General features: G+C 43.5%; 1 protein-coding gene across 1 annotated transcript in view; it reads left to right on the top strand.

Moving 5' to 3' along the window:
* The window catches only part of LOC142575596 (E3 ubiquitin-protein ligase RNFT2), a 52,942-nt gene extending 48,851 nt beyond the window's left edge, over positions 1–4,091 (top strand). The window contains exons 10-11 of the mRNA XM_075685078.1: positions 2,661–2,762; positions 3,589–4,091. Of these exons, the coding sequence (XP_075541193.1) occupies positions 2,661–2,762; positions 3,589–3,720 (234 nt within the window). The 3' untranslated portion in view covers positions 3,721–4,091. The remainder of the gene's footprint in view (positions 1–2,660; positions 2,763–3,588) is intronic.
* Positions 4,092–14,032: the final 9,941 nt, after the last annotated feature.

Raw genomic sequence — 14,032 nt, 5'->3', positions numbered from 1 at the left:
GAGAAAGAACAACAATTCAAAGCAAGGCAGCTAAAAAATTGGTCATTAAGCATTTCTTCTTTGTTCAGTTTCACAACGGATACATGCATACATGACTACTTGTGACTTTGCTTGTATGTAGTAGTTTGATCTTTTATGCTACAACCAGTGATAGTCTCCTGTTAATGAGCCCTTATCACTGGCATGCTTGAAGCCCTTAGGTTCAGTGAAAGCAAAGGGAAAGTAAACATGTCTGCAATAGAGATTAGTAAGAGGTAATTGGAAGATTTATGGAATAAAAGTAGGGAAACGACAAACAATGGAGGCACGAAAACAAAGGTCACTTTGGTTATGGCAATTAATTGTGGTTTTTTTTTTTTCCCCTTTTTAACATAGTTAGGACATTAGGCATTAAAATAACAAGAGCTTGGTGGAGAAACCCACTGCCACGTTCCAAAGGGGACGCTCGTAACATCCATCCATCCATACGGGAAAGGGGGACGCTCTTCCACAAACTGTTGGCACTTTCACAGTGTCTGCATTTATTGAAAACGGCAACTTATGGCATTTCAGTCGCCGCTGATAGCCGATAAGGCAGTCACATGCACAGAAACTTACAGCGAGCTTGTTTTTTTTTTTTTTTGTCGAGAGCGGAGCTCTTGAGCACTCGTTCTGATTGGGTTAAAGTAAAGATAGTGGCTTAGTGAAGTAACAAGCAGTGGTAGTGGTCGCTGGTACTCCAAGGCTGTAGAACAGCAGCACAAAGGAGCAGAAGGTATTGCAGAATGCTATCAGATTTCCTTCGCATCAAACTAGTTGGTCGCCCCTCATTCTTCTTTTCTTTCAGTTTAGTTGCTTTCTACAGTCTTACCTCATATATATACTTGTTTCAAAAACCCTTGGATGAATACAAAACATGCATTAGGCAATTATTTATTAACTTCGGTGCGAGATGTGAATATTACGCTAGGAACAACGTAACAGCGCAATATGTGTATAAAGAAAAACATCTTATAGCATTTAGGTTGTCGTCACCTGAAAACTTTCTGGCTTTTTTGTGTGCAACTAAATTTTCTGATTGGCCGAGAGGGATAGTGTTGCAAAATTTCCAAATGCCAAGGACTCCAAAAATATCGGTCTTGGTCCGACCCACTAATCCACCTTAACCAGCCCGCTAATTCCTCTAATCTAAATTAACACACCAATTCCATTAATTCACATTAGCCCACCCACTCATCTCACTAATCCACTCCACTCAACCCGCTAATCTGCATTATTTTACTTTAATCCATGCACCCCTTAATGTTAAGGTTGAGCAGATTCAAGATGATATGGAAATGCTGTCGTATCTACTTTAAAAGTGAGGCTAAGAAGGCCCCAAAGTTTTTTTTTTTTTTTTAATTCACATGCTCTCTTAGAGCAGTGTAAACAAAGGACACAGTGTCACCTTTCAAGAAGTGCCGGTGATGTAGAGGACTGCAAGTGTTTGTGTCTCACTGCTGTTTGTATATAAGAGCTTATTCAACCAGAATAAGTGGAAGATATGGATTTATTGTTGACGATGTCCCTGAAGGCCTTCACAAGGGGGTGGAGATGCATTCAAAGTAATAACACATGGAAAAAGTAACACAATATGAAACGCCATGCACATAGAAACCATGAAAAATACGGCATGATATGTTGCCTTTAAATGTACATTCTAACTTAACTTATTCTAAATGTAAAGGAAAATTGGGGGAGAGGGGTAGTGTCCAATGCAAACTGATAGTATGTACAGACAACTTTACATTAAATTGAAGCTAATAATAAGAAGAGAGCCTGATGGATTGTGGAACTACAGAGTATGCATAACATTTGGTGGTGCTGTCGGGCGAGTGGTAAATGTCTTCAGACACAAGGTACAGCACCATAATAAAAAGGACTAGAAATTACAGTTTCGAAGAGCCGCTTACGGTTTACCCATGCTCGGGAATAAAGCAGCTAGGAAACCTGGGATATGAAAGCAAGCAGCGCAATTCAGTATTGACACTCGTTCTGCATTCTATCCATATTAAGTGATCCTAAAGCTCATTTAGAAACACCATGCTTGCGGTGTCGTGCTTGCGGTGTCGCGCTTGCGGGGCTGGCTCTATCAGGATGTGCAGAGCGTGGACGGACGATTATCTCTTGGCATTATCTCTTGGCAGCATCTCCCGTTTTTCTCAACAATAGTTCCAGCAAATGAAATTCTCTCTTTACCAGACTGCTCTGCTCAAAATCTCCGTTCCCGAAACCGGTTCAGACCAGTTCCTTCGATTCGTTCCAGTTCAGGTTCATTTCCAAAATGTTGGAAAAAATACAGGTTTGGTTCTGGTTTTCAGTTCAGTTCCAGTTCGACGCCCTGTTCATGACATCCCAGGTGACCACATCAAGTGCTTAGTTTTACTTACCAAATGCAGTTAGCTGTATGTAAATAAATATTTCAGTGTTTTTTGTGCACAAATAGCGGTCTTACAGCGTGAAATTCTGTCATCCTTCATTGAATGCTCGCCAGCAACCGCCACTTGAAACTTCCTTACACTGAAATTTTCCCCCTATCATCTCCATTTGTTCATATTCTGGCACAGTCCTGTAGTTGAAATATATCAGCTGTCCAAGTCTGCTCTGTTTCTTATCCCTGCATAATGACGGTATCCTTTCAGAACTACGGCCATCCGCCTACAGCAGAGCAGACAAAGGCGGTTGGTGACACATGCCCGATATGCCAGGATGACTTCAAGCGGCCCACAATGCTGGCGTGCAATGTGAGTAGCACTACGACAAGCATGTGACTTTGAGGTGACCACATCAAGTACTTGCCTTTACTTACCAAATGCAGTTAGCTGTATGTAAATAAATATTTCAGTGTTCTTTTGCTTGCACTGTTTACACGTAGGAGCTGTTGCTCAACACAATCAGTTAAGAATGCCTGTCTGTCAGTTACCGTTGTGCCATTTACAGGGCATTGTGTTACATTGCATCTTTTAGTTAGTACTCTCATACAGGTCATTTGGTGTTATATTAACAGTACTGCTACAATGAGTATTATTTTCACTTGCTTGTTTTCACATGTTTCTGTTTTTCTCCTCCCATGCTTTATTGCTTGTTTGCTTTAATCAATTTTATGAACTGTACTTGGCTTAGATTAGGCTGATGCTTTACCCAAAACACTAACCATAGTTAATGCTCATTGAGTTAGTTTGCTTCGTTCGATGTGTTTTGACGTTTCTCCCAATTTGTGCCTTATTAATTGTCTGCCTTGGAAATTCACTGCATTGCTCTAAACCGGCTCATTCATGTTTACAGTGTCTTAAATTTAGGCCAGTAAAGGCATATAGAGCACAGTAAACAAAGCCACACGAATGTCTGAAGCCACAAGCACAAAGATCAAACAAATCCATGTGCTACCCATGATTCCCATAGTGGCTGCCGCGCCAGGGTTCCCTACAGTAATATTAGTAAGCAACTTTATGGTGTTATAAATGGACGAAATGAGAACTAAATGAAAGCTTTACTCTGACTCTGCTGAGCTTTTGAAGGGTTGGCCGGTTGCCACTTTGTTCAGTTTCTTCCTCCTCGTCTACTTTCCAGCACATCTTCTGCGAAGAGTGCGTGTCGGTGTGGTTCGACAGAGAACGGACTTGTCCCATGTGCCGAGCGCAGATTGCAGACGACCCCACGTGGCGCGACGGCTCGACCACATTCCTCATCCAACTCTTCTAAACCGGGACCAGGCTGCCAAGCCCCGCTCACTGCTTTTAGAAAATGAAGACGACGAAAAAAAAAAAACTAGAGTTGAAAACGCCTTACTGAAGGAGCCCTCCCCGCCATCGAGCGTTTGTGATCAATGCCTCCACCGTGGTTGCTTATTTTCATGCGCTGCTTCACTTTGCCAAGCCTCAGTTGAGTGACTGTGCAAGAAGGGAAAAAGAAAAAAATTTTTTTTCTGGTGTGTCGTTGCCGAGAGGCTCTCCCCCTCTCCTTTGACTGTTGCATGTCTGTGTGCATGTGTGACGCACAAATGTACAGTGTAGTGATAACGGTGACAGGGCACATGTGAAATCTAATCAATAAAGGAATTTATGGCAACTGTTTATCAGCGAGCCGGTCTCCATATTAACCTGCAAGTGGGCATTGTGCATATCACGTTATCATGTTCCATGGCATTCGCAGTAAACCACCATGTTGCTTCAAAGGGCACTGATGATAAAGACTGAAGATAAACTAGGTTGGTATGCATTTTCTTTTTCTTGAGCACATTTAAGAAAATAGTTTGTAATTGTGAAATAGGTAGATTTCTCGAAAAGGTAGAATCTACCTGCATGAAAAATTTCAACATCTAGATATTTTATTAGGAGTATTCACTAATAAACCTTTAAAATGCAATTGTGAAATTGAAGACAAAAAATAATAAAGTCGCGTCTGTTTAACAGTAATCCATAGACTGGCGGCAATTCTGACATATCCATCCCGAAGTCTTAAATGTGCATATGAGTTTCAATTGTGATTATCCCTAAATGCTGCTGTGGTGGTCTTCGGGATTCCGGTCTGTACGTGGATTTTTAAAATAATACATAGTAGTCACCTTCCTTTTGTACCTTTCTCATCTACTTTATGAGGTCAACACAGCTATACTACTGATCGTCCTCAATATTGGCATTTGCAGCATAAGCTGTAAAGTCAATAACTGAATAATCACTGAGCCTTTTGAATTCGCTACCCTACGCTTTATGTGGTGTCATTGTCCATTTGCTTCTGTGGTTCTGAGAAAAAATGGAGTCCCTTATTATTTTCACCACCTGGGCATTGCAATTTCTCATGCAAGTAATGTCAACCCCTCTCTCATTTGCATTGTTGCCATTCTCAGAATGTGGTGTATTGCACCTTTGTAATCGTATAGTGCCGTATATATATATACTGCATATAGCAGATATGAGACACTTAGGAAGAAGATTCCCTCTCGAAAGTGGGCACGGAGAAATCCATGTCAGCATCCATTGCACTGAATTTCATGGAGCTTGTTGCACTGAAAAGCAAAAATGAATTATTAACTTGAGGAATAAGAGTGCTTTTTATTTTTTTAGCCATAAATTTGCCACACCTTTTTTTTTTAATATTGCATAAAGGAAAGCTGGACGAAGAAGTTTACGGCTCTAGCTCATGGATTAAAAACAATGTCATATGTATGTAAACTGCACCTATACTGAGACATATAAAGTGTGGACAAAATTGAACTATTGTTAGTTAGACTTTGATAACCCACCGTAAGTATTGTAACGATTCCACGTACAACTCGTACAACAAATTCGACCGCTTCAGGCGCTCCGACATATTCAGTTTACAGAACTGTGAGGTTTGTTGTTGGTGTAGAGCTAATATTTGTAAACATGCTGCTAGCTTGTGTGAAGGGACTGACAAGCAAATTTTGCAATACCAATTTTCTTTTAATGCAATTGAAAGCTTACCAGTCAGAGTATCCATTCATGCAGTGGTAACGCGAAAAACACCATGGAACGTTTTCTATCAGAATTTTTTTATGTGCAGTGACGATGTAGTCATTCACTTGAAGCATGCTGGAAACATTGATAGGGTAACGGGATTGCATTGGTGGCATAGGCCGGCATTGGTGGGAGGCGAACGAGTGTGGCCGTGACTGTTAGAAAGGTTTATTTGGTTTGCCAAGCCGTTATTTCCTCGATTCATGGTCTTCGAAGTGTTATTTCTGCAATAATGTATAAGTGCTTTCGTGGCTTCCTGTCCATCCACCAGCATTGGCCATTAACAAGTCAAGGGTCTCCATTAGCCAAGTCAAGATCTCGAAAGCGATATGGCGCTTTCACACGTGATACATGTGGTACAAATATTCCAGGGACCATAGCTCAACATCGCGAGCGCTTTTAATTTTCAAAACCTGTCATCTGTCGAAGACCTGGGTGTGTACAACAGCATTCATGCGCACTGCCATGCACTTTCTTTGTAATACGCATAATTATTAAAGCGCACAAACGCCTAATAATGATACGAACCCATTTTAAGCAATAGGTATACAGTACTCAATAACCGCCGACTTACGTACCGTAATCTCATATATACACACCTGAAGTATCAAGGCTTCACAGCCAGTTTGCGCCACTTACTGTTTTTGTGGCCTTCTTTGCTAATTTAATATTATAACTCCTACTTATATCACGAACAGCGTGCTCGAGTCTACTGCTATAAATCACGGTCTCTTTTACTTCCATCAGAGTCTTGCAACACATTCATGCCAGTTAATTATTTATCAGTCCCTTGAAAACCGATTTTCCCCAACTTTAGTAAAATATGTCACATTCTAAATCAAAATTCGCTTGCAGCTCAATTTTCTCAAGTACAGCAAATTTCATTTCAGTGGCTGTCTCGAGAATATATTTCGGCGCTTCACATGTATTTGAATAGAGAAATCGGAGTTGGCCTCAAGGCCCACTTGTGTAAGGCCCACACCCTGAAATTTTCTAAAAATTTGAAAAAAAAAACAAGTTGCACTAACTGGTTAATTGCCGCAAGCCGTTGCAAGATGGGACTAGTCCCTGTCCGAAAAACCGGTTGGTGATTGTAAATGTGTTCATAGTGGTACAGTGTGCTAGAATATTGGGTAGCGTGCTCCCTGCCCTATGCGGCGCACGCTTCCGGCTGAAGCCGCGCATGTCGCCGGAGCCGGCGGCCGCCAGGGGCGCTGGAGCTAGTTCCACCTAGTGTTCCTGTATATATACAGGAACACTAGTTCCACCTAAAGCCCCTTTAGTTCCACCTGAAGACCCGTGCCAGCGCGTGCGCTCCCGTCACTGCCATTCGCTTGCTGCAGCCTGCACACGAGGATGAGGATCCAGCTCACTGTAATAGTGGGCCGCAATTGGCTGCATTTATTTGCGTAGCAGACTAAGCGCAGTTATAGTAGTCGTAAGCATGCTTCCTGCCAGGTCAGCACGCGTTATAAATTCTGCAAAACAAGACAGTGCGGGCATTGCACGAGTAATTTCTTTTTATTTTATTTACTGATTCCTTAAATGTCCCCGGTGCGAGGTTTTACATCAGGGATGGGTTGTTACATTTGTGCGAGGTCTTCGGTGAATGAATGAAATATGTATGGTGAATGAATGAAATATGAATCTTGATAGCGCGCTTGCGGCAAGTTGAATGCTTACCTATACATAAATGTTGAATTTCATTTTTTTCTTTTTTGCTTCCGAACGCGATCCATACGTGTGCGAGTGCATTGAAATCCGCGACGTCATCGCACTGACGCGCATGGGCACTGCGGTAAAGGTGCTTTACACTCGAGCAGAGAAAGCTGCAGATTGCATTCTCAGCGAGTAACCAGCCTTCCTCCGCGCAAACAATTTCAACTAGAGCTTTTAAAAGGCATTTGTCAAAGCGAGATAGAGAGGGAGATCTTTTTTTTTTTTCTTTTTGTTCATGAAGGCTGTAGAGGTTTGCCCGGCGGCATATACGTAGCCTGCTACTCCAGATATTAGGTATGGTGAAAATTTGGGGGTGGGCCAGCTTAAAATTTGAGGGTGGGGCAACTTGAAAGTTGAGGATGGACCAAGTGAAGTTTGGGCCTTGGCAAACTTAAACGTGGTGGTGGGCCAACTAAAATTTTGGGGTGTGCTTACGCATACCTAGAGAACTTCAGTGTAGTTTCTGCATCATTTTTAGTTCTTGAATTCGCTTTGAATTGTGCTGCGACGCACGCATGAGCGGGTGACGATTTTTATTTAGTTTTCTCGCGCATACAAGAAATGTGCAGGGGATGTTCGCATGATCGCGCACGCTTGCTCGCACTGGTATTGGGCAACCATCCTATTCAGTTAAGAGACCACAGCAAAAAAAGCTTTCACATTGAGAAGATAAACACACGGGCAGACGATGCACTCGCTACTATAATTCATTATAAGAAGGCACGCTGAATATAATACCTGCGGTGCAAATGCGCGCACAGGCAAAAAAAAAAAAACATCCATAGAAAAAGGGATGTGCCACGAGCAATTCTAGATCAAATGCACAAGGTAAAGCAGGTGATTATCGTGTGGCAGAAACAATTATGTCCGGAGTATAACGACTCGCCTCAATGCTCCTTTTACATCAGTATGCCCCATTGATGCACCTTTAAAGGGACACTAAAGCGAAACAATAAATCAGTTTAGACTAATGAAGCATTGTTTGAGAACCCTGCGGGCAGTCATATAAAAAAAAAGAAATAGTCTGATTATTAGATGAGAAAATTAAGGTGCAAGTATCAGTATTTCAATTTCGCACCGAAACCCCAGCGCCGGTACGTCAGCGTGACGTCAGGGATTCCAAAGTATGTTTTCGCATTTGGGCCGCGTTGGCTGTGTAAAGGTTCCAGAAGCTTGCCATGTTTAATATTTGGTGCCTTTAGAACACAATGTAGCCAAACTGTACCGCTATATATAATTAGCAGACCCTAGAAGATGCCATCAAAATCCAAGACGTCACAGCCCCCAGGTGCGGGAACTGAAGTGGGTGTCGCCACCCGTATTTCGTTCTTGCGCTTTTTTCTGGCCTACCAAACGTCTTATCGTTGCAAGAGTGGTGTTTTTGGCGTTGTAGAACGGTCATTTACTGATGCAGAAGAAATCATTTTTCACTTTAGTGTCCCTTTAAGAAGAAACCAACGTCCTCATAAACGTCACCCTCGGGATTCTCGATGCCGTTATTACCATATCCCAAAATTTTATACACCACTGGGGCGCACAACTGGTCCAAAACCAAGCGCCTCCACCGAATACTGCGGTCCTTCCGCGGGAGTCAAGGTGAAAGAGCATGCCGTACGTGCGCAGCCAACACCGCCTAGACAAGAGAAGCCCTGAGCGCTAGGCGGGTGATGACACGGAGGCCGGCGGCGTCCTCGGGGTTACGGGTTGAATGAAGGGATCGCGCTCTTATGGGCAACGTTAACGACAGCGCAGTTATTGTTCTCTTTAAGGCATAGTTGATCAGGGGGCCCACAGAGAACAGAGGGCGTTCCAAGATTACCTTATTTATGCAAAACTATTTACGCGCTCCATTATCGACGGGCTTTATGCCCATCCATAAAAAAAGGAAATTGTTCAAGCTTAGTATTGAGAACGAATTTCGGGTAAATGATGACAGGGAGCGTGGCTTATATTGAAAAGTCACAGTGCTGCCCTCTTCAGAGTAGCTTCGTTGCCTTGATTTATCGTCGGCACGCCCTTCATGCGACTACAAAAGTTCTTCAACAAAATGTTGGTACTGCATCATAACACGTATATCATGACAACTTCACTGGTGTGCCCTTCTTCATATTCGGGCAAATGTCTCACATGTATTTATTACAGTCTAGATTAGGCTCTAAACGAATAATTTCGCTTTCGAGGCATTATTACATACAGTACCGCAGTACACATATTTACAACACCTCAAATGAGTTTCGCAGTGGAGATACAAAACATTCGTGCAACAATTTACATAGAAACAGCAGTCTTATTCCGCAGAACTCCAGCTTTTCTCTTCTTTGCCTTAGCATTGGCACCCAATATTCTGTCACTGATCTTGCGGAAACATGAACGCATGATTTTTTGGCCTCGATTTGTAATTGCTCCAGCAATTGGGGCACAGAGCACTTATTAGGCATATCCTGGCATGAACGTAATCCACATTCCGCGTCAATGAAGGCTTGCCGGACACAACCGCAATCGCAGCACAAGCGCAGAGACTACATGCACGGTTCACGTCCAGAAAAAAAGTGCGCTCGGAAGCATGTCGCAGCATGCCAGGACTTTTCTAACCGCGAGTATATTCAAGGAGCGGCAGGGTTCTCGGAACTGATTGAATTGTTATCGCATCGTCGCCCACTCGGTCTTCCGCGTCTCATTTTCAACACAGGTGCGTAGTTCGTAGCTTCGTAGCACGCTGCACGGAACTTCTATGTGGGCCTCTTTTGCGTGACGTAGCTCAATGGGAGAGGGTGCAGCCAGAAGGCTTCAAGTTCTCTAGAGGATTTTGGCGCAGCGCGCGCAGCCTTCATGCAAGGAGAATCGAGGAGGAAAGCGCCGCGGGAAGAAGAGCGCCGCTACCTTCAAATTATCAGGGGGTTTTAGCCACCAGTAGTGTTCCTGTATATGCTCCCTGCGGGAGCATATACAGGGACACTAGCCACTAGTGATGCACGAAATCATCTGGTGGTGCAACTGGTGCCACAGGGAACAGTGTTTTGCGTCACGTGAGCGAACTGGCATCGCTTATTAACGGAAGCGCACGCGCCGTCGCCTGCTCTTCCGCCAATGGAAGCACTTTATTGCGCCTCTCTCGTCTCTGTCGCTGCTGACGACGACAACGGTGTGAAACTGAGCAGAGAGCGAATGAAAGCTAACGCTTTAAAATGTAGCAGCGCAATTTTCGATCGAGGACATAAGCAGAAGAAGCAGCGCTTATACTTGCCCGCTCTTCGGTTTGTGTCCTCTTCCGTAGCCGGGCAGTTATATTATTTTAATTTCCGCAGCTATTCCGCTCGAGTCGAAATGCGAATGGCGTTTGGAAGCTCTATCGCTAGAGGTGCAGAACTTCCCGGCTAAGGCGGCATGCCCAAGGGCACGCTGCTTTGGTCTCGGTTGTTACAATTACTGTCATTTGGCATATGGGTTAACCTCACCGTATGGAGATACTCGCTGCTGTTCTATATGTCTTGCTTAATTCGAGGAAGCTGCAGCGCACTAACAACTCGCTTCTCCTGCTTAAAAGACCAGTATTCACTACAAAAGCATGCGCATTTGGATTGGTCGGTTCGTAACTTGAGGAGAAACAATACCAATGAACAGGCGTTAGGAAGAGAGAGACCACGGCACCATCGTCTGTCTCTTTGCCCGTTCCTTACCAGTGGCGTAGCCAGAATAATTTTTTTCTTGGAGGGGGGTGGCGGGGGGTGTTGAGGTTGAGGGCTGTTACTTGAGCGGGGACGGGGAGGATGAAGGCGGTAGGAAGGGAGGCTGGGCAGGCTGCATACTAACACACAAGTTGCGGGGGTGGAAGGCACGTGCTTAGTGTGCCCTCCCCCACATCCCTGATTATTCCACTGTCCCTCACGTCATATCGCCCTGTTCCTTTGCGCCGGTTTTTAAAGTTCTTGCGCAATTTGTTTTCGTAAAGCTGGCTTTGCCGCAGCAGGATAAGTTGTGCGGAAAAGCCCTATTTTGTAGTTCCTCTCGTTCTTCATTGAATCCGAGCAGAACAAAGTATTCGAGGTGCTGGAGCGAAATTAATCGTTTAAGGTGAAGGTGAAATGAACTTTATTTATTGTTTCAGGTGCAGTGTATGCAAAGGAAGCTGAGGCATAAAAAACAAAAACAAACAAAAGAAACTTGCCTGGCGTAAATTGCCACTGACAAAACCAACTAAAGAAGAGAAACCGTGCCATGGCGGCGTATCATATTTAGTAGCACCCACAGTCACCACCAAGAAGTTAATCTTCCCGTTCTCAGCTCTTTGAGTTGGATTTTTCTGCGTTCGAAATAGCTCCAGGTGATGCTTCGGGACGTTGAATATCACCGATCAATCAGTAAATTGGTCGGGACAGACAAAACTGATTGATTGATTGATTGATTGATTGATTGATTGATTGATTGATTGATTGATTGATTGATTGATTGATTGATTGATTGATTGATTGATTGATTGATTGAGTGATTGATTCTAGGAGCTCATAGCCTCACTCTCCGCAGCGGAGCGCCACCTCCAGTGAGTCTTGGCTATGCGTACTCGCTGTGTGTTGACCAATGCATACTTTCTGTGTCCGTGTACTTGTGCGTGCGCTGCAACAATTTGAAGCTAACCTGTAAGGCACAAACGTGGAAGGTTGGAAGATAAAAACATAAACTTGAAAGGAAGCCACAGGCTATGCAGCGGGCGTTAGAACGGAAAATGATACACGCGTGTAACATTAGGAGATGATAACGCTGCACCATGATCTAGGCCAGAAAGCAAAACGCAGATTAAGAGAAAGTTGGGCAGGTCGTCTATTTCAAGTTTCGCCCTCTCCGTGAAGTCTTATTTTATGTTGGCCCCTGCCACCCGCTTTATTGAGGCATCCAATGATGTGTGTACGTGCCATTGTTACAATGAGGTTCATCAGCATCATCCTCATTGTGTTCAGCCCATAAGTGGTCACTAATCAGTTCAACAGAATGCGGGTGGAGGTGGAGGAAAACAGAGTCGAGGATTGCAGATGACTAGATGGACAGATAAGATTACAAAATTTACAGGCACGCGAGAAGTCGGTTGAGGCATAGAGTGAAAATTCTCGATATAGGACAGTTACTTGTTGTTCAGGCAGAACAGGAGTAAGCGCGGAAGACTGTCCTGTAGCGCGCGGTTAACCCCCTAATTCTAAAACACAGTTCCACGTAAAATAGTATTGGAGCAAATTGTGCACCTTTATTTCTGGTGATAGCGAGTACATTTGTGTACAAAAAGGTATCATTGAAATATAGGTTGAGCTAAAGCTTAATTAGTATATAATAAATAATGAATTGGTAATTGGTTTATTCAAGTATTAACATCTAAGTATACACTACGGCATATCAAAAACACTGCTATGGGTTCCGCGTTAATGCTCCCGCGCTTTAATCAATATTAGGTAACGGGAAATTCAGCGTCGCATATATGCTACGCTGAGTATCATATATATATATATATATATATATATATATATATATATATATATATATATATATATATATATATATATATATATATATATATATATATATATATATATGCTGATCATGACAACGACGTCACATGATATGCAGCATCTGAAAAGGGAGTATTTCTTTTGCACCAAAGTATTATTACAAGCGTGGATGGCTCCGATTTTTGCCGAAGTCAGGTGTGGTGTCATCGACGCACTACAACGTCACTGAAACCGAAACCGCGGTTAGTTAAAACCCGCGGTCGACACATCAGCATATAACGTATTCGTGTTTCAAAAGAACGCGCTTCCTTCCCGTTTTTTAGAAAAATATCCCCATTAAAGAAAGTCGACGACGTGGGAAAGTCGGCTCTGGTCACGAGCGCTACATTAATTAGAAGAAGAAGAAGTTTGCTCTCGAGTCTTCAGACGTTGCGGATCATCCGGTGCCAGCTATGGGTAAGCGCGGAGAATCATTTTTTTTTTCTAGAAATGACGGGCCGAACAGTTAACTGCCATGTTAGCGAGGAAGTTAAAAAAGAAAAGAGCGAATTGCCACACTTACAGGTATTATTCGCGTTGCGATTACCTCGGTTTTCCGCGAATGATGTTGCAGAGTTCCAAAACGACCTGATAGCGAGGCCTGGCGAGGTTGGCTGTTAGGCACGCTAGTAAAAAAAGGCAGTGGCAACAGCACATGTCTCGTTGATTATTTAGACTGCCGCTGTTTCGCTCCCTTTACTTTACCAGCGTTATTCGCGCGTAGCTAAGGCTATCGCATATTTCGCCGACTATCTATAGAGTGCGTTGGACGTTAGTATCGTATTAGGCAGGGAGCGCCGACGCCTTCCCCATGTTAGTTGAGAAAAGACCGTTCGTAAGATAATAAGTATTTAAGATCGGTTGATATAAGTATACGGGATCGCATTTCGTCAAACATGTTTTGACAACACACACGCCTCACGTTACTGAAAGGAAGGCGCGCAAACACCGAGACAAGTAAGAACAGAAAGGACGACACCAACAACCTTTCTGCTTCATTTTCTTTTAAACTTGTGTCTGTGCTTCATCCCTGCTTTTAAATGACAGGAACCCCCCCTACTACCAACTTTCTCGTTCTCAACTTTTATCGTTCTAAGAACACGCCTGATGTGTTGTCGACATAACCATACATTCGTACCTTCAGATGCTGATAACGAACAGACCGCCATGATGGGGCCTGCGATCACGGCCGCAGATGAAGGTGAGTCATGCTGGCGGCACGTCGTCACTGTGCTCCCAGGCTCCGGTTTACGTCGTCGCAGTATTAACTGCAACTTTCTTTCTTTC

This window comes from Dermacentor variabilis, chromosome 3, assembly GCF_050947875.1.
Source record: "Dermacentor variabilis isolate Ectoservices chromosome 3, ASM5094787v1, whole genome shotgun sequence".
Classification (NCBI taxonomy): Eukaryota; Metazoa; Arthropoda; class Arachnida; order Ixodida; family Ixodidae; genus Dermacentor; species Dermacentor variabilis.
This window is presented reverse-complemented; position numbering and strand designations above follow the sequence as displayed.